This window comes from Dermacentor andersoni, chromosome 1, assembly GCF_023375885.2.
Source record: "Dermacentor andersoni chromosome 1, qqDerAnde1_hic_scaffold, whole genome shotgun sequence".
In the NCBI taxonomy this organism is placed as follows: Eukaryota; Metazoa; Arthropoda; class Arachnida; order Ixodida; family Ixodidae; genus Dermacentor; species Dermacentor andersoni.
In genome coordinates, this window is record NC_092814.1 from 194,509,966 (window position 1) to 194,537,223 (window position 27,258).

Here is a 27,258-nt window from a genome sequence, read left to right on the forward strand (position 1 = left end):
CCACTCCAGAGTAGTTTTTCTTGAACCTCCGTGGTTGTGTCGCATCGATGGAGAGAGGGAGAATGAAACGGTTGCCGAGTACGTGCCTCCCCCCCCCCCCCCCCCCCCCCCGCTCCCGAAAACCTTTAACTCTCGAGCACCAGTGGTAGTCGTCCTAGCTGTTGGTGCCAATATCACCACACCAAAGACGGGTCCTACTCGCCCAGGACACTGCTTTCTTTTTTTTTATCTCGACGGAAACTAAGCACGCTCGTCAGTACATTTTAGGGAATGCGACTTGAGCTTGGGCATTCAAGCTTAGTATTCCGTGATTAACATTAATTTCGCTCGTATGTATTCAGCCACGATTAATTGGTGGGTATATAAGTTGGGAGGGAAAGCTTTGTTCTCAACGCAAGCCTTCTTCTTTAATGATACGCGAGAATATAAATAGATGTATCCCACAGGACTTTCTTTCTAAAGTAGATCGGCAAAAAAAAAAGAAAAGGAGGAGGGGGAAAGAAATTACGTGCACTTTTTTCTCGCAAGGAATCCGTGAATTAAAGGGTTAAAGCAAGAATGCAAAACAACCCTCCCATCTTCCTCCTCCCCCCCCCCCCCCCCGATCCTATCATAACTCAACGTATTTTTCCCACCTCGCTCACTCTTGGGAAAAATACGCTAACCGCACGACCAAAGTGGGAAAAACATAAAGCACTCAGGCGTTCGGCGCTATTCGTTCAGAGCACGGCTATTTCTGCCATTGCTTTTCTTCGCCAGCAGCCAGGAAACGCGGCAGAAGTTGCACGGAGGAGCGGCCCGCGCGTTCGCGCACGAAACACCGTAGAAGCGCCGACCAAGTGATGCGCCGTTCTTGCAGCGAAAGCGTGAGCTGTGCGACGCATTCTGGCGAGCTGCGCGTCGACGTGGGGGCGGCAGGAAATGTGAACGACGCAGTCCGCCGGCTTCAGACGATGGGGAGTCCCTCGAGTGCGCATAGCGCTTGCCGTTGGAACCATGCGACGAGCTCTTACTCGGAATAGAAAGTTAAAGGAAACGGAAAAGTCAACCACGGGCATTTGCGCAGCAGAACCCCTCGCATTATTCGGCAGTTGTCACTCCCATTAACGTCCGAGGGATGATCACCGCGGCGAACACACTGAACAAGATTAGTCGGCAAGGCGCCGGTAACTCCTTCCCCCTTTTTCCCTCGTGCGTACTGAGAGTAGTCTATTATAATTTTTGTTCTTCCTGCCTGTGAGAGCCTTTTGTTATCGTAATTATTTACTTGAAAAGGAATAAAATAAAATGCTCAATGACCTTGATGTTGTTTTCTTCGTTCACTGCTGCTGAAATATCACGTCCTCTCTTCCATGTCCGTCATGCGCGTAACTTTACTCATTATAAGCCGTCAATAAATAACCCTCGTGGCTGCTAGTTTCCAAAGCAGTTGTCGCTGCGCGTCTGGGTTTACTCGTGTCTTCATGTATATTTTGTTAGCATCATTCGTCTCCGAATAACCCCGGAAGGTGACCGCGGGCGCGACACTTGTGAAGGGCTCGGCGGGCGGTTAAAAGCGACCCATTTCCAATATGCTCTCAGGGGCTGTGCGCTGCACAGCAATTTCGGTGGATGACAAAAAAGAAAAAGAAAACGTAAACACATGAAGCGACGGAAGTTTCAGTGAGGATCCCTATCGACCGGATCAGTTTTCTTCGTGTATGAAAGCAAGCAAGCCGGGAAAAAGATGTGCGTCTATGATGATGAACTATAGGTGCAGCGTCCGGTGAGTCAGATCACGCAACTAATTTGCTGTTTTCTTCACTTATACCCCCCCCCCCCCCCCTCACCTCTCTCATTACGCTTTGTGCGCGTTACAGTAAAAATCGTTTCCATCGCGTGAGAAAAAAGAAAATGAGGCGAAATAAAGACTAAAGCATTGGTGACAGAAAAGAAAGGCAAACTTCAGAAAGAAAAAAAGTTGGTCTTTTTTCGAGATCGCCAGGAGTTCTTATTGCGCGGGGCAGTCTCCTTTCAGGGGCCGGTCAGCATCTTATTACGATGCTGAATTGGGCGTCCATAATCAACTGCTATTATGCAGAACAGTGGCATTACACCGCGTTATGAAAACGAGGTTTGTGTGTATTAGTGTAACGCTGACTCCACTAGCAGCGACCCGAACTGAAACCGGAAGCTGCTGCGTCGGTGCGTAGCACTTGGGATAAGTACGCCTGGTCGCCTAATTAAAGGCCCATTTGAACACACGTTCTGTCAGTTGAATTGGCGTTTAGGGCTACCTCTAAATGCCTGTGTTGTTACAGATATTATATATATACCAACCTTGCGTATAGTGCTTTCATGGTTTTGCTTTTCGGCATACCTGAGCGTTTAGTACACGCGCTATCGAGAATGCATCACGCGTTAGTGTGAATTTCATTTTAAATCACCTGGTAGCACTGGATGGCTACCTGTGCTAAAATCTGTATAGACAACTCGAAAGCGGCCCAGGTAGCCGTCACAAGGGAGATACAGTAACCAAGCAAGAAGCAAATGCAAGAAGAAGCCGATATAGAAACGCAAATGTGCTGCTAACAGAGTCAGCATCAGTAAAAGACGAAATGAACCAAGAAACCATATGAAACCGAAGGACAAGAAACAGATACAATTATAAGCTACATATATCAAACAGCTATTATAGCATTTTAAGAAAAGCTTCTCGCAGTTGAGGTTTCGACGTGTACTGTGTTTGTTTGATCTTGGATTGAAGGAGTGAACATCGGTGGCTGCAGAATTTGTAGTTTGTAGTGCGTAGGAAACGTGATAGACACCACATGTCCATGCTGCGCGTATATATAAGAGGCATATGTTCATGTAAGGCCACGGTTCTTTCTAAAGACTGCCTAAATATTTGATTTGAATAATAAAAAGACGGTAGAACACGATAGTCATACATGGTTATTATGCTAATCATGTTAAATATTACAAAATCGTTAAAAGTAGATACATGGCATTCAAGCCCATCTTGAATAACATTGTTTACATTATTAGAACTTTTTGTATGTTTGATTTAGTTGTTCTTAGCTATACTAAGCTACAATAATTAATTCGAGAGACGAACAATGCAGTGAATCACGACAATATATTTGAAGTTTAACTTTTAAAGGAAAAATACCCATGGCACCACGACATTGCACCGCTGGCTGACGCCAGACTTTTACAGAGATGTGAAATATGTGAATCCCATGTAATATTTAAAGAAAATGTTACACCGAGCAATTTATGTTTCTGAAGCCTTTCAGTTTCATCATCCCCACATATAATGACATGTTCTGTCCTCACTGCCTTGTTTCTGCCTTGAAAAAAAAAAACTAGTTTTTAAGGGTTTAATTTTAAGTGAGTTCAGCATGCACCAGTTAACAAGTGTATCAAATATCTGGTTAGATTCAATTGCGAGTTTGCTTCCGTCAGGATTAGAAAGAAGCATTGTGCAGTCATCTGCGTGTATGACGAACTTTACAATTGAATAAATATTTACAATGCTCTTTATACATGTATAAACGTTAAAAAAAAGCGGTCCCAACACGCCTCCTTGCAGTACACCTGTTGTTATTGGTAACAAAGGTGATTTGTGTGTCAAGATACAGACATGCTGAATTCTGTCAGATAGGTAAGACTGTTCCGTTACGTGCCAATATTTTATGGTCAAGCGAATCAAATGCCTTACTAGAATCAATAAATAAGGCTAAAGTTATTAGTCTGTTTTGAATATGTTCTTTCGCATCTAATGATGCGGATTATGTCGATCTCCCCTTACGAAAACCGCATTGTAAATCTGAGGAAAGTTGAATCCTATCGAAAAAAAAAAAGAAATTGCTAAACAGATAACGTACGATTTTATCAAAGGTTTTAGCAGAGATAGGTATGATAGATATTGGTCAATAATGAATAAATAAGCCACGACGTCGAAAAGGCCTGGAGTCTGTACCATAAGAAAGGAAGCTTTTGGAGCCACGAACAACAGGGTTCACCAGCACTATTGTAGCGACCAAGACGGGCTGGCACACCAGTGTACCCGTTTACCAGACGATGCGGAAAATGAGACGCCGTAAGAACTTAACGAAAACACGTCACAACAACGGGGCAAAGACGTTGTCACAAAGCGGAGAAAAGTGTCGACACGAGATTGCACAGCCGGGAAAACGCTATACGGGCCCAGAAAACGCGAAGGCAATGTCGACGCAACATGTTCCGACGTGCCTGAAGCCACTATTCGCTGTAACATTCGGTTGGCTGTCGACTGTCGTAGTTTTCTTTATCCTAAAATACTTGACCCAACGCGACAGTCTTCTTTTTTTTTAATTAAAATAGAAGAAAGAGATGTAGTCACCTCATAGTGGTGACGGCTACTCTTTTTCGCATATCAGAAACAACAATATAAAACAAAAATATATGTAATAAGAAAATGAGAAGAAACCACGTCATAGGGCCAGAAATTCACAGCACACAGTCCTACACACCTATGAACACATAAATATAGAAGGCAAATGTAAGTCGCACCTCAACGAGTTTGTAAACAGTCACAAACACACACCTGCGGCCGTGATGTAGACTGCGATGAGCATATAAACAGATGAGGAATTGCACAGGGTTAAAATAATGCACGCACAGAATACAAAAAAGTATAACACGTTGCCTGTCATCCTGGACTGAAGCATTTTGCTATAAAAGTAGGAGGTTTACGCCACACTGAATGAAGCACAAAAAACTGAACTTCAGCTTTGGCTGATAAATTCTTTTAGTTGCTAATAGTGCTGTATAAGGCTTGTGGAGTTTTAGCACGAGGCTTTTTGATCACCATCTTCGAAAACAGAAAAAAAGGAAAGAAAGCTCAGATTTCGAAAGCAGAATATTCATCCATGGAAAAAAGAATTAGGTGTAGAACAAGAAAAAAAAAAAACGCAGCCCACACTCCACACATAGGTATAAAAGAAAACTGTCATTCAGGGGTCTAACGCAATATATGCATTTATTCGCTAGCTTGTTTTCCCTAAAAGAAATAGAAACAATAACATCTTATGAGCTTCCCTCCCAAATGTCCTGAATCGCGCTCTGAGTTGTCGATAGGTTTGGTTTAGTACGCACATAGGGAGGGGGGGGAGGGGGCGCTTAATTTTGATCAGCGGGACGGGAGCGGATTGGTGCCGGAGTTTAACGTGTTCCACCGACATAAATAATTAAACTGCATTAAGCTTCGTATTTTACCGCTACATGAGGCAAAATAACAAGCCAATAGAATGCTCTCAAGATATCCTTTAAGCATGGAAGCTACCCTTACCCCAGCGATTACCGTTAAGCCTGACTTTAGTGCAACTGTGTTCAATGCCATAGTATTCTACACTTTCATGAGTCAGCGTTGATATCCTTTCTCGTATTCGAAATTGCACCTTGCTCGATTTCATATCAAGGACATATTTCCCCACGTTTTCAGAAAGCGCCCTAACCAAATGTAAAAAAAAAAAAAAAAGGGGGGGGGGGGGTCGGGGAAGAAAGGTAAAAGCGTATCCTATGTCCACGTTCGTCACCCTCCACTCCAGACAGTTTCTTGTAATCACAATGTACAACATGAAGCTCGAGCAATAGTTTCGCTAAGAAGCCATCATCAGTAGATTCAGAGACGGCCGTTGCTCCTATCAATTGCAATTAAAGAAGAGAGAGAGAGAAAGAGACGGAGAGAGAGAGAGAGAGAGAGAGAAACGGAGAGAAGTGAAATGGGAAAGGCAGTTATGTTAACTGGAAGATAAGCTTCTGTGTTTGCTACCCTACAGTGGGGGAAAGGTATGGGGGAATACGAAAAGAATAGCGCAGAACGAAATCAAAAGCAAGAAATATATTAAGAAAGCGAGAGAGCATTATTTCGCGTGTTTTCGCGCGAACAGCGTCAGAAACCCTTTGCAATGTAATAGCAGTCGGAGAAATTCAGTTTATAGTTAGCACAAAGCAATTATTTACAGCTGTATTCCACGAATGTGCGTTGCCGCAATCCGCTGTTTGTGCGTGCGTCACACGCGCATGCACAGCCACAACGAGAAAATGCTCGCGTCATCACGCACTACGTCGCCCATTCGCGCTACCATCTCTCGTTTGCCAGTTTCTCGCGTGCACAAGACTCCCTTTCACAACGCAGTTGACCGCGGCAGTAAGTTTGACATTTGCAGGTTCCTTATCCATTGTTCAGTTTATTTTTATTTTCAGGAGTGTGATTTCTCTATTCTTTCTCTCTAAATGTTAGCATTGCGGTAGCAAAGCTAGCTTTGTTTGGTCTTACAACTATGCTGCCTTTCTCCCTATCAGTACACGTCAACTGAGCTAGCTTACGCGCATGCCAGCGCACAGCGCCTAAACTAGCTCGACGTGTAGAACGTAAACTGACATCAGCGTAGACGCAATCAGAAGCGTACGCTGCGAAGGAAGCTCGCTCAAGCACTGGTATTAGCGCCATGACAGAGCGCTATCATTGCATGCGCATGATGTGCGCGTGAAACCAGTATACTGCTAAGAGCAGCTAAGGCTATATCGGTTATATACACTGCTACCGGCTACGACGTCGCCAACGTCAAGCTACTGAGTCATTCATTGCCGCGCATGCCCTTCCTCCCACCGGCGACGTCACAAATTGCACTACGCAAAAGTGCGCTCTTCTACGCAGTGTTTGGGGGGTGTTTAGACGCCTCCAAAAAGGAAAAGGGGGAGGAGGAGGAGGGGGTGTTCTGGCGGGAGAGAAGCGGCTATGGTGGTGCACGGAGGCTTACTTCTGCGTCAGGTACCGCCGCCTGCCAGCGGCTGTGGCTTCCGGGGCCCGAGTGGTTTCTGTGGCGAAATGCACGGCGGCTGAACGCATCACGAGAGCTCAGGTAGCAGTATTCTTGGCGTTCCTGACGTTCCGGTGGCGGCTGGCGGCGGTGCTTGAAGTCGTCGCTCGGCGAGCTCCAGTAGACGCCGGCACAACTTCCGACACCGACGCAGGAAGGGCCACGTTCCGCGCCGCCATGGCTGCTGCCGCATGCCTGTATCATGCTCGCCCGACGAGCAGGGGGTACTCGGCGCCGACGAAGGTCGAAAAACTTGGCGTCGCAAGCTCCGCGCCGCGCGGTTATTGACACAGGGCGCTCAGAGGGCACCAAGAAACGCAGGCGCCGTGAAGTGAGCGAGCGCTTACTCGCTTGCGCGCTCTTGACTCGCGACGCAGCGTCCAGGCGCCACTCGCGCGCGACGAACGCCGAAACACGCAAAACGTGTAGGCGTGACGCGTATGAACTACACTAAACACACGCGCACGTACACTGGCGCACCAGCGTTGCCGCGTTTGGCGCGCAGAGTTTCGCTGTAGTAGTGCTCGCGCTGGTTAACCTGACGCGCACCGCAGAGAAAGGCACGCGTTCGCCGTCGTAGTCGCGTGATCGCGGCGTTGTTCTGCACCGGCTCGCCACTGGCCCGCGCGTCACGGCCGAGGCAACAGCGGGCGGCCACGCGGCAGAGCGACAGGCGGCGGAGGAGCATCGGCGCTGCGCCATGACGGCGGCAGCCTTGCGGGCGGCGTCGCTGCGGGTCCTGCAAGGGAGCGAGGAAGGACGCAAGATACAAGCAGAAAGGAAACGAGCGACAATAACAAAGTGCGGCGAATGAAGGAATAGGAGAGCGCCGGCGGGCCGCTAACGCCGACACAATGCGTCCGGCAACAGCTGTGAGCGTGTACGAGGGCCGCCGCAGTCACGGTCGTGGAGCGCGTGCGTGTTTGCGACGTAGGGGGCAATTTTTTGCTTCTTGCGCACAACGTGATAATTAACGGGGAAAAGCAATGCGTCTCTCACCCTCTGCCCCATCTTTCCATATAACAGTTGTTTGCCGCTTCCGCGGCTATAGTGGTTTCGCTGCGAGACCGACGGGGTCGTAGAGTAAATATTTCTTAAAGCTAACTGCTCCCCTTGCTTATGTGCTTTTTTTTTATATATTTTCCACAGGGCTCCTCGGGTCAGTTAGGGGCTACCTGCGAGCGTAAAGCGTTGATTGCCTGAATGTCCTTGATCCGGATGATTGGTGGTACAGCTTCACAGCTGCCGCACCCACGCAGTTCTGTGTACTCCGGAATTCTGGGTTTCGTACTTCTTTTTTCTTTTTTTTGGTCGTGTGCTTATTGCGCGATGGTCAAAACAAAAGCCTCCTGGGGATATATCTACAGACGGCTCTTGCGTGTTATAAAAACAACAGCTTTTGCCTGTTGGACAGACAAGCGTTCGTCATCGAGCTGAATATTGCGCAGCTGTTCGGAAAGAAAAAGAGGCGGGGGCTGCACATATCGCTGCATATTGCGCTGAAGACCTCTACTCATAAGTGAACAAGCGAAATAGTTCAGCGTTAGGTGGTGGTTCGGTGTTTTGTTGAATTGACACCATAGCGTAAACTCGTGTGTGGTTGTTTTCTCCAACTGTTCGTATACTTGACCGCCTGTTAACGCTAATGTTGCACGGGATAAGGCTTCATGCAATTTTGTGTGTACGTTGATAACATCGTTTTTCAGAAGGTATAGGATACATGGAGTAAACGGAAACTGCCTGCTTTCAGACATCCACAATGGCTGACCCGCGTAGCTCTGCCTATCTGCAAGGGGCTGCTTCCAATAACTCTGTAATCGCAGTACAACAACAACAACAGGACGACGACTACGCTGATGATTAGGAAGCGCTTCTGCTTTATATTCCCGCACAAACATCACTGGGGAGTGAACTTTAAAGTTTACACCAGCCGTAAAGGAGGACAAAGAAACGAACGAACGAACAAAAAGAAAATGTGACAGACGAGTCTCGCGCATCCATTTGCCCTTTTCAATTACTCCTTACGAAACTCCTCTAATACCAGAAAAAAATACAGTTCATGTTCGCCTAGAAGTAGCGAGCAATGACCTGAGCAACAACGGAAACATAGAGCAGCATTTGCAAGTTAGATTTGACCTGTTCCGTGACGGCGCTGACAGTATTCTTGACAGCCCCTCACGTGTTGCTGCTGTAGTTGCTGTTGGTTCTCTGCTATAATATTCAGTTAAAGAACTCACGCCGCTTTGGTTACATGCCGACGTTCGAGTGCCAATGAACTCTTCCTGTTGTTAGGCCCATACGGACAAAAGAAAAGTTAAATAAACGCAGGAAAATAAGAATTGGCTTAGTTCAAAATACAGTTAGTATGGGGAGCGGCCAAATATAGCAACCTTTTGAGCAGAGAAGAAACTCAAGAGAAAGGGCGGAAACGACTTGTCCATGTCTTTTTCTCTTGTTCGCAGTAAATGTACCTTCGCTGAGAGCTTGAACGCGATGTTTGACGGCTAACGCAAATGAAAGTTCCAGGTGGACGTGTCACAGAAACAAAAAGGCCCTCTAAGCCCATGACGTACTTAAAAAAGAAAAGAAAGGACGGAACGCATAATTGCTCCGACTAAGCTTCTCCTAGACCTATTTTTGAGCCGTTTTTCTTTTTCTTTATTTGCACTGCGTTGCTTTGTGCTCGAATTTTATCTGCGGCACCAGACCATCAAGGATTCGGAATTAAAACTTTTTTAACGACAGTAAAGTTGCACACGAACTTAAATAGTATATGCTTGGGTGTGGTTTCACTCGCCACCAGCCCGTTTCAAAGGGGAATCCAATCATCATCATCATTACCATCCTAAGAAACTCGGTATCCAGAAGCAACGTCACTGCAATAATGGTGAGCCCACATGGGCTGATCTGCGTAGACCATTTCGCTAGCATGGCAGATTGGCGGAGCACGAAATAGGGAATATTTTAGAGAATATATCAAGTAGGAAGATTGCGGAGGGCACCCGAAAATCACGAAAAGCTTTCTTCCTGCGCCACGTATACTTCATGCGCTTGCGCCTATTGAAAGATAAAAAAAGGGGGCGGGGGAATACATGGATCACGCTTTCTGCAAGCGAGATAATATTAAATACTGTATGCTAAAAATAGCATAAATAAAATAAATCTAAGATTTTGTTTTATTTAGATGTACATCTTATCGCAAAGAACTAAAACCAGGCAGCGGTTTGCCGACATTTACTTTTATGCGCTGGGTTATGCATGTCACAAGATGCAAACTTCGTTGAGCGACGCTGCGACTTTTTTTTTTTTTTTACAGCGAAGCTGTATAAGGTTAGCCGATTCGTTCGTCCTTCTGTCCGTCTGTCGCCTGTATGCCGAAAACTCCTCCGGCGCAACCCCATGCGCATGTGCGGAAAAAAAGAGACACAGAGACGCCCGATTGGCTGCGCCAGTAGTGACGTCGTTGCTCTGCGTCGCAGCCGAGCGCGTGTGCAGCAGTATCTCTCCCGCCCCGAAATTGGTAGGCCACGCGTCATACGTACTCCTGAGGAGCAGGGAGCTTTCGATCAGCAACACCGCGAGCAGAATTGGGAACGAGCTAGTCTACTACGCACCGATGCTGCAGCCCGGGCACAAGAACAGGGTCGTGAAGCCGAGCGCAAGCAGCAATTGTGTACCGAGGATCCGGCAGCGTACCAAGCCGTCGTTTAATGAAACGTCGGGATTAACCCAATGATAAACACCGGGGCCGCACGTTTCAGCTTCACTGGTTAACCATCTGTACGGAGTGCTTGGGCGGTGACTTTTTTTTTTTTCTGTGCTCGTTGTGATACCCTGCCCTTGGCAAATGACAGGTTGGGGACACGAAGAGCAAGGTGCAGTGACAAAGTATTGCGTGCCTGTGGATCAGCCAGGCTGGGGAAGGAAACCTGCTTTCAGATATGAAACTGGATTAATTACGTCTTGGTTGGCTTGTCCTCTAGCAAACATTCTTTCCTACCCTTCGTCTTTGTTTTAACGTGCATGGAATTCGCACCTGAGCGCCAGCCTGAAACTCGTTAGCTTTGGTCTTGGTAACTTTATTTATCATCATCATTTATTTATTGCCCCTTAAGGGCCACAGGTTTGGGCATTACATAAGGGGAGGGTAGCGAAAGAAACATATATGCGCAGTCATTTTATTAATTAATGAAATGCAAATATCAATATTAGCGAGAAAGTCGCTAAAGTGGGCGAGTTCTTAGTGCCCTTAACGACAACTTTGCCGTCTTGTAGTCTCATCGACTTCAATAGTGATGTAAATAGCCAGTAAATTGGCCTGGTAAAATTTCTCATGGGACTTCAGCTAAGTTGAATGCACCACGTGCCCCCCATTTTATCCCAAGTTGAATATATGCGCTTTCACTTGTCGCTACTTCTGAATACCCATTAGTGATTAGCTTATTAGTGATCCGTCTGGTTGGCTTCAAAGCGGTTTTTTTGCGCAATTAAAGCACGAAGAGATCAGGCACCGTTTAAAAAAATAGCGGGCTCTTTTTTGTTTTCTCATTCCGACTGCTGACTCGCCACAGTGAGGGATAATTTCAATCTATGGTTTAAAAAATAACGAAGTTATCTAATAGAGGGGGGGGGGGGGGGCGGAGTACCGATAAAAGAAAATGAAAAAAAAAAGTCATGCAAGTCATCATCCTCACGACATGGCAACTTTTCGCTAAATATGTAGTATTTTGGGCCTCGACCTGGTCACATTTAAAAAAAGAAGCAGAATTTACAGACACTGGTTAGAATCTTCGGTCCCACGCCCGTTTGTACATGTTAGCTTCTAGCTCAACAAAGATGACAACACAGCGCGCTGCGTCGCCGTCGTCACCGTCACCTTCGTAGTCGCGTATGTTGCGCTGAAGCTAACATGTATACAACTCGCACCAACAACACGTACTGATATACTCCGCTCCCCACTGCCTTTCAAGCAGTTATGGTCGGTCTGGCACACACAGCATCCACGATGCACGAAACGTAGCATCGCAGTTACGTACGAGGTTGAACCACTGAGGCTCCTGAGAGGCCCCATGGCCCCACGTTTGCGCGAATGCCGCGTGTCTGTTCATAAAATCGATGTTCGTCGCGGTATGTCGGCCGAGAAAATCGGAAACAGATCGCTCTTTCGCCACAGACAACGCGTTGGGTGACGCTCGAAAGCACGAGCGTCGCAGTCTGCCGTAAACAATCCTATCCAATGACCGCAAGTCACCGCGCGATGCGTCCGTTTTGCGAGCGCCGCGACAGCGGGTGGCCATCCGACACCGCAGGCATGTCGAACCACGGAGTTCCGTTGGTTGCACGTATGTGCAGCAGCGTAAGCTGGCTTTCCTTTTTGTGTGTTTGTGAATATTCTCTGCCTATTTGTTCGCTCGTTGCGCAGTTGCTATTTTTCTTCTTTTTTCCCCGTCTTTCTGGGAACGCATATACTATAGCGTTTCGTCGACGTCATTGCACTGCACACACTCGTTGGAGTGTACGGTCACATCCGGGACGCTGCGTGCTTGGCATGCCTTTCTCTCTCGCGTACGGGCTGCGTACGTTTCCCCGCACAACTCGAGGAGCACTTTTTCCTCTTGTTTTGTTTTTTTTTTCTTTAACGCGCGACGAACAAGCGCCGCTGCGGCGAAAGCGACACGCGCCCCTCGATCCGCGACTCGTCCTTCCGTTGTTTACACTTCAACAACACCGAAGACCCAAGTTTTCTCTGTTGCTTTCTGGGATACCCGACAGTCGCGTGCGCGAGGGATTTCTGGGCCGCTGTCACGCCGTGTTCACAGCAGTTATTCCCAACACGCGCTTGCGACAGCGCCATGTGTCAACTGCGGCAGGCACGGAAGAAGTGGGACGGGCTCTTTGAGGCCCTCTTTGCTTTCGCTGGTCTAGTTCACCCTGTCTTCTGCGCTGTTCATTCCTTCGAACCAACATTCCAAACAGTTAACCTTGTTGGCTCAAACATTGAGATAGCCAAGAATTCATTCATTCATTCATTCATAATACGCTTAACGCCATGATAGTAACATTCTCGGTTACTCGAGTACAAAAATGCTTCCAATATTAAGGTCCTTATCGTATAAAAAACAAAGAGAAATACGGAAGCGGGCTTTTCCGCACATTACCTATTATTGCGGAGATGCCAACTTTGGTGAACGCGCCTTAGCTAAAGCTGTGCAGACACCTCTGAAGCCGAGTTTTAAGGTTATGAAGATGTTATGTAGAGGTTTTAAGGTTATGTAAATATTGTCATAGCAAACATTGATGACTCAAAGTGGTGAGTTGGGCCATAATATAGCTCCACACTAACACAAATACAGAGAAATTCGGCACCGCAATCGTTCGGACACCTTTGAATTGTAGGTAGGACATGCATTTTTCTGTACGAGTTCGATTGGATTCATTGAGAAAGCACACATCGGTGTCTTCTATTGCAATTTCGGTGTCGATTGTGTTGTTCGGTAACATCGCAACGTTTCCTTAAATCAGTCAAGTAATGTACACGTTCACTCATTTGTTCAATTACGTAATTTCATATTAATTCATTATACAAGCATGTCATCACGTTGTCATATCTTACAATACCCCCCTCCCCCCCTCCCCCGTCTATCACCATGTACATAAGCGTGTTTTCTAAAAGCATTAAACAAGGTGTTACTTTGCGCCACGCACGTCCACTTTTTGTTGTTTTATGCGCGTATTATAGTCTTTCCGTCAGTGTAATACTAAGCGCAATACAATGAAGAACGTCCACCAACTAGCACCGTTCATTGCTTTATTGTTCATAGCACCGTTCACCGTTCAAGCCGGAGAACAAGCCTTGCCCAACAGCTTCACGTGCTTTCTCGCCTGCCCGCCCCGACGTCAGCAAGCACGCAGCTGCCTGCGGAACTCACTCGTCCAAAGGAGCACGCAGTGGAACGGCGCAAGCTGGCGTTCCAAGCGGAGTATATGGAATCTGCATCTGTCAGACGCGCGAAGAACAAAGTGCCCTGAAGAAATTCGCCCCCAAATTTCACTCAAATTTGCGCACCTCAAGAAATCGCTGGAGCTGCCGCCCTTTAAATGACGAGATGAACTCATCAGCGTCACGTGTTTATGAATCGAGGCAACAGCGTGAAAACGTGCAAATCACGTCGCTGTGGCGGCCGCATTTACGCTTGCGATGACTAGCCCCTCATTATACTTGAAATGTCGTGGCATAAGGAAACGTAACGGGGCTGGTTATTCACGGCAGCTTGCCTTCAAAGGTGCCGTGAATGATGCCGTGTATGAGAGTGGCTCGGTGAAAATATCGTATACACTCTTGCTACCTTTATGAGTGCGATCTTAACAAGCCAGTTGGACCACATTCCGGGCGAAGAAGGCACAGTAGCGCTATATACTTTAACAAAGCAAGCAGCACCTTGTAATGAGGCGCAAGCTCGCGACGGCAATAAAAGAGGCTGTGCCGACTCGCACTCTGAATGCGTGGGGAGGCGCTGCCGCATGAAATTAGGCACGCGCTCCTGAGTGCGTGCAAGACAATGGTCGGTACTCGGGCGGACGGCTTGCTTATACGTGTCGCCGCAAGTCCTTTGGCGCGTTCGTACACTGTGCGGCGTTGCTCCTGCGTTCTGCTGTGCAGTACGCGCTCGGCGATCCTAGCGTGCATGTATGCGTGAGGCAAGACGAATGCCTTTGTCCTGCGCTCGCGCCTGCGTCTCGGGCCCTGCGGCGAGCGCGTCGATGGCTTTTCCGAGAACTGCGCGCGCGCGTTCAAGCGAGAACATGCGAGCGCGCGCGCCCCCCAGTTCTGCCGCTAACGAAGTGCCAGACGGAAAAGAAAAGCACTCGTAGCCCACGCTTCGTTGACATCATGCCTCACAACGCAACCAGCGCGGCGCTGCTGTCTCGCTGATCTGCAGGTCACCCGTTGAAACGAAGAGCACGCAATGCAGTCTCTCAGTAACTGTCAGCTTTACCGGAGCATGACGATGGCAGCTTTAAGACGGCGACAACGGCACGACAACTACACTCTGTTGGCTGATACCTAAGACAGCTAAAAGTTGTTTTTGGAGGAGAAGCACTGAAAATTGCTGTCGCGCTGAAAGCCCCTAACGAAAGCCTGCTAACGACAGTGCTTCACTTGACCTTGGATTGGCTTAGTTTAATGGCATTATCGACATTACAAATGGGACTTCGCGTAATTCTCTCCATCGGTCGCTTGGTCAGTCATCACAAGATGCCACTGAGCATAAAACATGTGCTTGTTGCGAGCCAGGTGCTGTAATCACCGCATCACGGCAGTTTCATTGAAGGGCCGAAATAGTGGGAGCGTGTTATGCAACTCAACCCACATGCGCTTAGGCAGTCACAGACGCCAATTTGCACGTGCTTCGCGGCAGGCTAGCCTGCCATTGCAAGCACTGCGAATTTTTTAGCGATAAGGGAAAAGCCGGCTTTTTATCTGTAGCCAGGTTTCTCGTTCGATGACTAAGTCTGAAGCAGTTGTCAGAGGCAATGTCAGTGAATAAGCACTCTCTACACAGCGTAATATGGTGTAAGCGCATCACAAGTGAAAAATGCGCTGTGAACGACTCACGTAAATGCATTTATCAGAGGTAACGTGGGTTTTCCTGAGCTATATCTACATTACATCTCGTTCGCTCTCAACAACGAGCATTTTTTAGCAGTATATGTCTCTGTGAATTGCACTACAACCTTGAAAATCAGTTATTTGACTGCCTCTACACCCATTGTTATCTACATATATCTCTTAGCTTCCACCAGAACACCTCCACCCCATGCCCTGGTGGCTCCTTGTGCAGCACATTCAGCCCGTTCGGCAAATTTTCCTGCCCCAAAGCAACACCTGATGTGCTACCAGCAAGGACGGCTCGGACGATGAGCCATTTGGACAATAAAGTTCATATTTCCCTCTTTCTGGTTCTTAGCTTATCCATGACTACAATTTACAGTGATGCACTTTGAGCGTTACACTACAGACTGGCATTACGGACGCTCAAACTTGGTTGTTAAGGGCATCACTGCGTTGCGCTGTAAGATTGCTGTTCCACCTTAAAGTAGGAAGTGTGAGCGGTAGTAGCCACTTTATGGCCACATCTGTCGCAGAAAGCAGTCGAAGTGGTGCGCGAACAATCTATGAATCAATGCCCGCACGAAATCGGGCTTTGATGCACGTATCCTGCCTGTCAGATCTGATAGTAGCTCGAAGCTGCCAGCGAGGATTGGTTTCTTTGCCCATAATAAAAATTTTTTCGCGGCAGTATAACGTTGCCGAGCCCTTTCGGCACGTATGCACCATCTCTATGCCAAATCATATTCACTGAGCATCCGTTCTGGTTGGCATTTTTTAACACCCCGTTGCACGCCGCCGCCATCGCTGACGAGCCGATGCAAGCTAAGCAAGCGGAAACGTACCAATCAGATACGCCGGCACCACTCTCCTCACCCGGTTATTTACTTTCATTGCGCTAGCTTGGCCCCACAGAAACCCTCCCCAATTCTCCGCGATCCATGCCTCTTGTCAGCCAATTAGCTCAGAAAAACTGGTCGGTAGGCAATACTATTCGCTTTGTTATCAAAAAAAAAAAAAAAAACCTCACTTCCTATAAACGAGAAGAGCGTTTGATTGCGCTGTTGAAACAACCTTGCGGGTCACCGCCCGTGGTTGTCTCGGTGGCTACGCAAATCTTGCCTCAGGAGAACGGAATTATGTCAGAAGGAAATTACGTTATAGCGCCCCTGGATACAGAACGACAGGACAGCGACGTTCATCTGCGACATCAGCACTTCAAAGCAGCCTCCATTCGCCTTCACCACGATGTGGTCTTTGGATCGGGGAAATTTTTTGTATTTCGTTCACGCCAGCAAGAATGAACATGCGCTGATAGCGATGGTCGTATACAACTAAAGAAGCTTCTTTGGAAGCGTCACTCTCCTGGCGTGGAGCTCGTGTTAAACGCCACCCTCCACTCGGTACTCGACTTTCTTTTACGATGCAGTGAGAAGGAAAGCGAAGAGGCGATGCCTTGTTTCTCGCTCGTAGCCCAGCGGCGATAGCAAACTCACTCGACAGGCAGCGTGCACGTGTGGTAGGCTCGCTCGAGCAGCGCGCGATAGCGGGGCGCTGACACGGTGAAAATAACCTCCTGCGCGCGCGCGAGATGCCGATATCGGCTCTCGTGCCACAGGGCCTGCGACTGCCGTACACCGCGGCGCACTTCGTGCAGAACCTGTCTGCTATCTTTTCACCGACGCTTGTGTGCGGGACTTCTATCAACAACCGGTGTTCAAGTTGTCAACCGTGAAACAAGGCCGATTCAGTATTGGTGACCTCGCGCCCTTTTCGCTGCACCCTAGCGTATTTATAAACGCGGCCAGAAATAGCAGGCGCTGTCGCACCTCGGTGTCCCATTTTAGCGAAGAAAGCGCCAAATAAAGAAGTATCGCGGCGAAACTTTTGATAAGAGGGTGACAAAAATTGTTTGCCTTGATGCGTATACTATATAGCAGAAGTGCGAGGCTGCTCCGTGTATGTTTCGTACAGCTTTCCTTCAGCGGTTCTAGCCAGAGCCACTGTTATGCCATATTCGACCGGTCGCTTTTCTAATCCCTCTCGCTTGTCGATGCATCTATTCGGCTGGTCGAAATGGAGCGTTGGTAATACATTCGGCTTGTCCTTTTCGAGCGCTCGCATTGGGTTCAGAGCGCTCTGAAGCACTTCGACATGCTCTGACATATATTGTCGAAGCGGTTAACGGGATTGGGCTCACGTATGGTCATGTGACTAAGTCTTGGGCTGCTGCTATGCTCACATCGTTTCCCTTTTGGCAGCTATCTTGCGATCTCGGCGCCTTTCATGCCACTGCTTGACTTCGCTCTGATGTGTGTCGCTTGCGCGTTACACGCCAGACACGCTCCACACCCCGCTCCAGAAAGAAAGAAAGAAAGAAAGAAAGAAAGAAAGAAAGAAAGAAAGGAAGGAAGAAAGAGGCCGTTGGAGTGCATTGGTGTCGCCCGCGCTTCTGTTGTCTTCAGCCAGCTCTAGCCAGCAGCCCCGCCGGATGCTTGCATTGTCTTCTAAGCCACTGTGGCACAAAACCGGAAGTATCTCGCAACTCTGCTTCATTTGATCGGCGACTCTGAGATTGCGGAGCAAGTTCAGCTTGCCTGTTTGTCCTCTGGCTCGGATTCTGAGCGTTCGCGGGACATGTAGACTCCTATACGGAGGAGGAAGGTGACCAGCCAAATTTACCATTAGATTGAGGTTTATGCTCCTACAAAGTGAGTCTAACAGCGCACTTCTGCCTCAAAGAACATTATATACGTTACAACGGTTGCCTGTAGACTTAAAAGCTATTCTGAATTCCTTATACGGCGTTTCGAGTTAAAAGATGCCAATCGAATACGAATAGTAAGTCCCGAATATCGAATCGGATATCGAATAGTCAAATGCTGACGCGTGTTTTTTACAGCGGGTATACTTATTTCGGTATACATAGGTACCACGCCTATAATGACTATTAGTGTTAAAAGGACAGCTAACTATCAGGGACGAAGGACCAGTTTTAGACGCAAGATCACTAATTGTCGCGCAAAGAACCGCACAAATAGGCTCTCTACAACTTTAGAGCCTGACTCCAAACAAGCTTTATTAGGATGAATGGCTGTGGTGTGACTAGCTTTCGAAAAATGCTAAAGATATGGTCGCAGAACAAGGCCAATAAGCATAGGTCGACGCAGTAACTGGATGCTTCCACACACTGACCCACCAGTATTTTTTATTCGTCTATACACTCACTCCCACTCATGTGTTCTCACACTCATCGGCCCTCACTCAAGCTCCTACTCACGCCCACACATACTCGCCAACGCTCACTCGCGTTCATATTCGCTTTCATTCAGTTAATGGCGTCCACGAATGCTCGCGTCCACTCACATTCACCAACACTTGAGTACGTACAGACGGTCACTCACTCATGTTCATGCTCACGTCCACTCAAACTCACTGGCACTGACTGCCGTTGATACCCGCGTTCAATCACTGTTGTTGTCACTCATTGGCACTCTATCTCGTCTGCTGAATCAGCGTGGAGCGACTATAAGTCAGTGAGCTCATGAGTGAGTATGCTGACCTATATATGGCCAGAATTCGTGGAAAAAAGAAGTATGCTGAAGGATATGTGGGTCCCTAGACACATGTAAAACGGCCCATTGCAAAAAAAAAAAAAAAAAAAATCCCAAGTCATAGGATAAAATATATAACTGCTACATGACTAGCCTACAAAAGCATTAAATAGCAAAAGTCACGGATTGACATGTAGGCTTGCGCTAGTAAACCGAAAGCAAAGCTTGCACTACCCATTTTGTTTCTGCATTGCTTCGAAAACTTTGTTGTCTCACTTCGGGCAATCTGTTGGGGTGTGTGAATATTCGAAACTTCTTCAATAACGAATCGAATAGTGTCCTATTCCACTCGGTCTTCGAATCGAATAGGCACTATTCGGAAATGCGAATACTTTTCGAATATTTACAAACGTCAACTGCACCCGGATAAACATAAGATTGGAGCAAAAGTATGGTAAATTCTGCCCCCCCCCCTCCCGCGGGCCTAGTATAGACATAAAACATGAGAGCTTGCGTAGTGGAGCAGGCTACGTCATTTAGGTAGCCATACTTTACAGGCTGTACAGCGATCATTCGCACTCTCTGAAGAGTCCTCTGCATGCGAAGAAACTACTTGTTTGCTGCTGATGCTCCATTCGTGCTTTTAATAAACAACGCTTCATAACGTACTATGTAATGAAAGAAACTTGCTAACTTTAAGAATACAGGAATGTGGACATCGTTTTATACCAGTTGTGATAACGGCTATTCATTATTCAAAAATTATTCGAAGGGTATTCGATATTAGATTCAACTGGATTCGCTCCTGGCACTATTCGATTCGTATTCGGTTCGGTCTCAAAAATCACTGTTCGCAAACGCCTAATAATCTTCGATACTTTGTTTAGCAAACGTACAAAATAACCAAGACTTCACCATTCCGCTGTCGCGAAATATTCATGTAGTCTTTAATATTCGGATACGAATATTTAGTATGGTATGGTATGATGAACTTTATTTAATGTCCTGAAGATCAACCCTTAGGTTGACGCAGGCGGCTCCCACGTCGGGACAGTAAGGTTTAACCTTACCGCCGTATCATGGGCCTTCTGGACGGCCTGTACTTGATCGGAAAGAACTCCACTGTGTAGGACTCGCCGCCACCAGTCTCTCTCCTTGACACAGTCTGTGAAAGTCACAGGACACTGCCAAAGCATGTGATCCAGAGTAATGATGCCATTACACTTCTCGCAATTGATTGGTATCTCTCTTTCAGGATATATCTTGTTAATAAAGTTTGGACTTGGATAAGTTCTTGTTTGCAACAATCTCAGAGTCACCGCTTGAGCTCTATTGAGCTTAGCGTGTGGCACTGGGAATTCCCTTCTGTTCATGTAGTAATGCCTCGTGATTTCATTATATGTAAGTAATTGGTCCCTGTTCTCCTCCTGTATATTATTAAGGTCCTGGTCGCGTAGTGCACGGATAGTAAGTCCTCGTGCAGCTGCGTTAGCCATCTCGTTTAAATTCTTCCGAGATGGATCGACAGACCCCATGTGCGCAGGAAACCAGCGGATTTCGATCTCTTGGCTGTCCAACTCACCGATCAGCTGGGCAGCCCTTTTGGTTACAAAGCCATTGGTAAAGTGTCTAATAGCCATCTTAGAGTCACTGTAAATCTTCGTCCACTTATTATTCCTTAAAGCCAATGCTATCGCTACTTGTTCCGCGACTGTCGTGTCTTTAGTCATGATTGTAATAGCATCCCGAGTGAGACCATCTGCATCTACTACTACTGCCGTAAAGGCTTTCTTTCCTCTGACCCACGCAGCATCTACAAATGCCACATGTTCTCTGTCGTGTTCTATCTCTTGCAGGAGAGCTTTGGCCCTTGCCTTTCGTCTTTCCAGGTTGTGCACCGGGTGCATATTTCTGGGGAAAGGAGTCGTCTTGATTATCTCTCTTATGCTATCTTTTAGTTCTACTGTGCCTTCACCTGACATTTTGGATTCGGTTGGACACCATCCTACCTCTTCTAGTATTGCTCTACCTGGCCTTGTTCCAGAGAGCCTCTCTCTGTGGGCAATTTGCTGAGCTTCTATTATCTCGTCTATTGTGTTGTGGAGCCCCAGTTTCATTAATTTGTTATCCGGGGTGTTAATCGGTAACCCCACTGTTGTTTTGACTAGCCTTTTAATTAATCTGTTCAACTTGTTTAGCTCTGTCTGTGTCCAACTGAGCATCCCAGCTACATATGAGAAGTGGCACAAGGCGAAAGCGTGGACCAATCTCATGGCGCTCTCCTCTCCCAGCCCTCTGTGTCTGTTACTGATTCTCCTTAGAAGTCTTATTACCTCCACAGTCTTGCTAGTGATGTGTCGTATTGTTCTTCCATTTGCCCCGTTTGCCTCCAGGAATAACCCTAAGACTCTTATTTAGTGTGTAGTTTTCTATTCGTATTCGAAACGTCGAATATTCGCCCATCTCTAGTTTTAAACTATAGGGCCGAATTCGCGAAGCTTTTCATTCGTAAGTGCTCTTTGCCATACGCTGACCGCCTTCACTAAGTTCTTGATGTCCAGTAACAGGATTGGTCGGAATTTGCTCTTACGAACAATTCTAGTGCATGAACGAATTCCAGTCGATCTTAATGCTTGGCATATTTTTAGCGAAGGCACCCAACCAGTGAGAAAGAGCACTTACGAACGAAAAGCTGTTTGTAATTTCGGCCCTTGTTGCGTGAGTGAATCCTATAGGAAATGAAATCAAAGGCGTGGGCGGGCCGATTCCGATAATGCTATCACGCTACAATCGTTCAGCCTAAAGACTCAGCTTCATTGTCTCTTTCTCCGGGTTAGGCGTCGCTGTCTTGCCGAGTAGACTCAGCGGGGGGTCTCTCACACAGCTGTTGCGCTCGCGTCAGAGTGACGTGGAGTGAGAAAAACTTGCGTCGCCGCGGGCTTGAACGAAGCACAGCTATGACGTTAATGTGAATTAGTCTGGATAGGAAGCATTTGAGTAGTGGCGCTGGTTAATATGCCACAAATGGTGTTCGTATAGTTCAGTGCGGCCGCTAAGGACATTTACGAATGTCGCACTCGGGAAGTACAATTGATGATGTATTTGTAAGATGTGTAGGCGCGTTGCAAGATGTGGAGACGTCAGGCATGTGATTGGTACCTCTCTGAACATATACGCCCCCACTTATATTTCTATCTGTACCACGAGGCCAACAGCGTCTCGGTATTTAGAGCTTGTGGGAAACCATCGCCGGTATAAATATGCTGGAATATGAAGCAGCGGCGATTGCTCACTTCGTTTAAGAAATAAAGAAGTCAACTTAATTCAGCCTCGTGTGTTGCTTCAGCGCAAGCAATGCCATCCCATGCAGGACATCAACATAACATCGACATAACGTAACATATTATCTACATTAATGTAATGTTACATACCATCAACACATTTAGCATGAACACATACATGTACCTCAACGAAGCTTTGTCTCCAACGACGATTCAAATCTCAGAATACTTTTTTTCTCCCTCAAGCCAAATGACTTTACTGTGATGCACCTCGATACCTCCGAAGTTGGCTAAATCACTGTGAGAAACGTAAGCAGTTTACGTGGGGTAAGTAATTCAAGCGAGTGGTTTCTCGCTCCCCGGAAACATTACTCCCTTCGCGAAACAGTGCCACTATACGCGCCGCTCGCCGACAAGACTGAGGAGTCGCGTTATTTCTCTCCTCTTCCCAATTCATACTCGCAATGCGCATGACCTCACAGCGCGCGCTCGATGACGTCTCATCCTTGTGCTCGCATCCACAACTCGCACCGACATTGCAGGTGATTTCGTTCCCATTCCCAACCTTCCACGGGCCTCGCTGATTGAGTCACAGCTTTCTTAGCCTTCATCGCATACATAGCGACCCACCCAACGTACCGCGAGCCGACGCGTCAACACGGACGACCGACGCCACCTGTAAACACAGTCGGCCACCGGCGCTACCCTTCTCGTTCTAATAATGTGCAAAAATCCACCGCCGCACCGACAACGGGAGGCGCGCGCACGCATATTGCGCGCGCGCTGCAGCTTTCGCTCAGGCAGTCGGTTCACGCAGCGCTCCCCCCCCCCCCCCCCCCCCCCCCCACCCCGGTCCCGCAGAGCTAAGTGAGCGAGCGCTTGCGCTCGAACGGCCGACGCCCACATTTCCTCCCCTTCAATATATATGCAAAGCGCCGAGACCGCATTCACTATTCCGCAGCCCGCGCGGCCGGAGCCTGACAGCGGAAAGTTGTTCGCGCGCGCTTCATGCCATGATCCCCCGCCGCTAATGGCTTCAGACTGAACAGAGACGACGCCCGCGGAGTCGATGGATGCCATGGGTATACTCGCTTGGCGGTATACTACATGGACGCATATGCACTATATGGTATAGAACAAGCGGGCACGTGTTCTGCACGCGATGATGCGAGGCAACGAAGCTGTCTGGATTCCTCTCTCAGGAAGCTGGGACGCGGCTCGAGATATTCCTCGGCATAAGTGAATATATCGGAGAGACAACGACGACGCCCATGCGCAGCACTTTACGTCGGTGACTAGCGCTTATGAGGTCAAGGAACTCGGCGCGATGAGAAACGGAACGGGCTAGCGCGAGAGAAAGCAGTACGGATTGATGTGTTCCGCGTTGCAGATTTTCATCTCTTCTTTTTTTTCGCGCGCTCTCGTTTATCCCGCGCGCGTGCTCGCGTTTTCTTATCCGCTTCTCTCTCTGTTGTTCTCTCTTCACTTTCTGTCATAACTTCAGAGTGAATTTGCTTAGGTAGCGGGTACGCTATTCCTTAAGCCAGTTTTTTTTTGCACGGAGTTCACGTGCATCAGTGGCATGTATACGGAAAGCTTATTACTTATGCGCGCGTGCGTTCTGACGCATTCCCCCTTTTTATATTAACAATACCTTGACATGCCCTGCATACATGTGTACGGCCTACGGGGAGCCCTTTTTCGCTTGTAATTGGATGTAACGAAACCAGCGCGGCACTCCTGGCCAGTAGCAAATCGTGTCAACAATGGAGATACACGCGTGCCAAGACAGACGTAAGCCGGCCACGCTTCGAGCAACTTTTGGTTTCTCCTGCATTGACAGCTCGAGCGTTCTGATTAATAACCATGCTAGTTGTAGCTCTCGCTTTATTCTCAAAGCCTTCAGTTCTTTGACTTTGCAACCGGCGTCTGCAGTCCGATAGAATAGTGTGTATTGGTATCGAATGTGCAGCATACGGGACGTCCGCTGGATATGTGTGCGGCCTCCTCACTGTAGAACTGGCAGACAAGAGACGATTTTTGGCGCCTCTTTGCTGCACACCTTTTACGCCAACTCAGAACTGACCTTCGGTTCACTGCCGCGTTTCCTTCGCAATGACGACGAAGCTCGTCCGTTACATGCATAGATGTAAGGTACAGTCTCAGGGGCCGAGCGAATCTTATTGTAAGAAAGGTGAACAGAGTCGTCTTCAGGGACGCGCATGCGCCTACCTCTTACTTTACGCTGGACTTATGTGAATGGGGAAAAGACAGAAAGGCAAGGGCGAGACAATGGGGGAAACAAATGGAGCGGAGTCGGATGGCGAAGATGATGGTGACGGAGCTGCGCTATCCAGCCACGAGCTTCACAGTGTGCTCTGGTGGACACAGGTCAACGCATGGCTGCCAAAGTTCATGCGACGTGAATGTTTTGCGCAGTGCACAACGCCAGAACAATTTTTCAGCATTATCTGTTCGCTTGAGAATGACCTTCATTATGGATTCTGAAGCTTAGTCCTCAGGGTACCTTCATTGTTTTGGTTGACCTCCGATGCGGCAATCCCAGAGCGGCAAAGAAGGTAATGTATTCAAATCCACTATTACTCTGTGCAGTCGGAGCAGTGTGTCCGGACAGAATTCGCAGCTTTTAAAGTAATATTTGCCCGTGGCCGATCACCTTCTCTTCTCCATCATCAGGATTGGCTGGAATTTTCTCTTATACGAACAATTATAGCGTAAGAGTGTTTTGTGACTACAAGCCCTGAAGCGTGTTCTGCAACAGTTTGCACTATGTCAAGGTGAATCAGCGTCACTGAAAGCCAAGTCCGTTGCCCAGAAATTGAAAGGGCACTAACGGGAAACGGGAAATTAGCTTAGACTGGCAACCTGTATACTTTTCATTAAATGCTTGTGCAGCAGGCGTGGGTATCATGACGTGGGCCGGCTACTATTTTTCGCTTAGCGAAACAACAGATAGCAAGGACAGACTGGCGATATTGTAGTCTGTGTACGTAAATAAAGGTAAGGTGGCGGACAGAACATATGTGTGTGTGGTACTACGAACAAAACATCACACTGCATCGCTAATATTCTTCCAAAATGCTCTTTTCATGTGTTCGGCAGGAAATGTAGAATAATATGCAGAAGAAATGAAATCATTTCTTCAATTTCGCGTCCACACAGTGGTACTGCGGACGTCAATGTGGCGCCGTAGGTTTCATTCCATTCTCGGGCAATATAACGTTTCCAGATGTACCAAGGTCGGGTCGTTTTGTACTCGGAAATTTAATGTCATCCTTATTTGTCGACAAACGTTTAAATGTACCATCGTGCAGACGCCGCGAAGACATATAGTGCCAGAGGAATCTCGTGCGAGAATTTCTATATAAGTGGCTTCTCCACTCAGCTCTCGTGTTCGTGTCCAACTCTTGCTCACAGACTGAGATATTTGGTATTCCAGAGGTGCAATATAGAAATATAAGTCAACCGGATAATTTTATTTGGTGTGTCTTTGAAACTTCCTTCCCGTACGGTGCGAGCAGCTCCTTTGGCGGAAAGTTGGGGCACTGAGTGCATGTATAGTAAAGGGGAGTGTTGATGTCATGGTACATATGCGCGAGGTCGGCGACGTATTTAATGTGTGCCTGAAGGACGAGCTACGTGGTCGCGGTGGAAGAGGGGAAAATGAGCGCCGAAAAATGGCGCCCTTCTTAGTAAGTGGAGCGCGGAACGTCTTTACGTCAATGCGTAGCGTTATACTCTCACCTGCCTGGCAGAAATGTTATAAGTGGCTATAACCGCAGACATGTAAACCTTGCAAAACAAGGCATTGCGGTTATGTAATGGGATGCGAACTACGTCCGAAAAGTTTATTACGCCCTGGTATCAAATATCTGCAGTCTCCATAGAGTTCGAATCTCAGCGGTACCTACCGAGAAAGCTAATGTTGTGGTTGAGTGAGTGAGTGAGTGAGTGAGTGAGTGAGTGAGTGAGTGAGTGAGTGAGTGAGTGAGTGAGTGAGTGAGTGAGTGAGTGAGTGAGTGAGTGAGTGATGTCTCCCGATGAGCTTTGGTATCAATTTACGTAAGATTTCAGCTTCGACCAGGCGCATTTGCCTTGAAATTTTGCTGGAAACAATGCCTTAAGACATCAAAGAAAGAGAATACAGTTACATTAGTACCCTATGCTCTTCCCCTTGTGCGTACGTGATGATGGTGTAGAGGGACGAGTGAACAGATGAGGCATGAGCGTGCGAACTTGGAAATACTCACTGCAGTCGTTCGGGATGCATCAAGGGACCGCAACAAGACTCTCAGAACCAACTAAACCCGATTCTCAAATTCTCAAAGAGGGCCGTCTATTGTTCAATCCAGTTAACCTAGTCCCGTGACAAAGGCGTCCAGTCGTCGAGACACAGCATGGCAGAAGAAATCTTTAGATGGCTACTTGAACGGAACTGGTGCACAGAGAGCCCACCGGGAAAACCTGACCACCGTGACTTCTTCTCTCGCCTTTTTTTTTCGGCTGAGCTGTCAGAGAAGTGTTTGTCTCTGATGTTTTGGCCGTAGTGCCGCATTTAATCTCGTATTTACCACTAACTAGAAAGAACCAAACAGGCGACTGCAGTCCCGAACCGACGCCACTGACTGGAAGGAAGCAGAAGGTGCGAGCGCGCGCGCGCGCCTGTGTGTGTGTGTGTGTGTGTGTGTGTGCGTGCGTGCGTGTGTGCGTGCGTGCGTGCGTGCGCGTGTCCACCGATATACGGCAGATGATTTATACATCATCGTTTCCTAAAACGGGTCTTAATGATCAGACCTCCTGACTTTTCTTTCCGCTAGAGCAGCCGCCACGACCCACTGCAACAACCACAACAACAACAAAAGAAGGTGAGTGTCGTGCTTTCTTTGCGAGCGGTGACGCAGCACCGCATAGCGCTGCACATCGCGGGCATAACAACTGCACAC

General features: G+C 47.7%; 1 protein-coding gene and 2 long non-coding RNA genes across 5 annotated transcripts in view; 2 read left to right on the forward strand and 1 right to left on the reverse strand.

The window, feature by feature from the left end:
* The window catches only part of LOC126546998 (uncharacterized), a 97,833-nt gene extending 90,675 nt beyond the window's left edge, over positions 1 to 7,158 (reverse strand). For both annotated transcript variants that reach the window (XM_050194792.3, XM_055062917.2), the window contains exon 1: positions 6,789 to 7,158. In XM_050194792.3, the coding sequence (XP_050050749.2) occupies positions 6,789 to 7,052 (264 nt within the window). In that variant the 5' untranslated portion in view covers positions 7,053 to 7,158. The remainder of the gene's footprint in view (positions 1 to 6,788) is intronic.
* LOC129380838 (uncharacterized) overlaps positions 4,373 to 27,258 on the forward strand; it is an 88,853-nt gene continuing 65,967 nt past the window's right edge. The window contains exon 1 of one of the 2 annotated variants that reach the window (XR_008609053.1): positions 4,373 to 6,175. This is a non-coding gene — a long non-coding RNA (uncharacterized lncRNA). Of the gene's footprint in view, positions 6,176 to 6,804; positions 6,891 to 27,258 lie in introns of those variants that run through there. The other variant, XR_008609052.1, reaches the window with a different exon arrangement.
* Positions 7,644 to 15,806, forward strand: LOC129380839 (uncharacterized). Its single transcript, XR_008609054.1, has 2 exons — positions 7,644 to 7,720; positions 13,670 to 15,806. It is a non-coding gene; the product is annotated as an uncharacterized lncRNA (long non-coding RNA).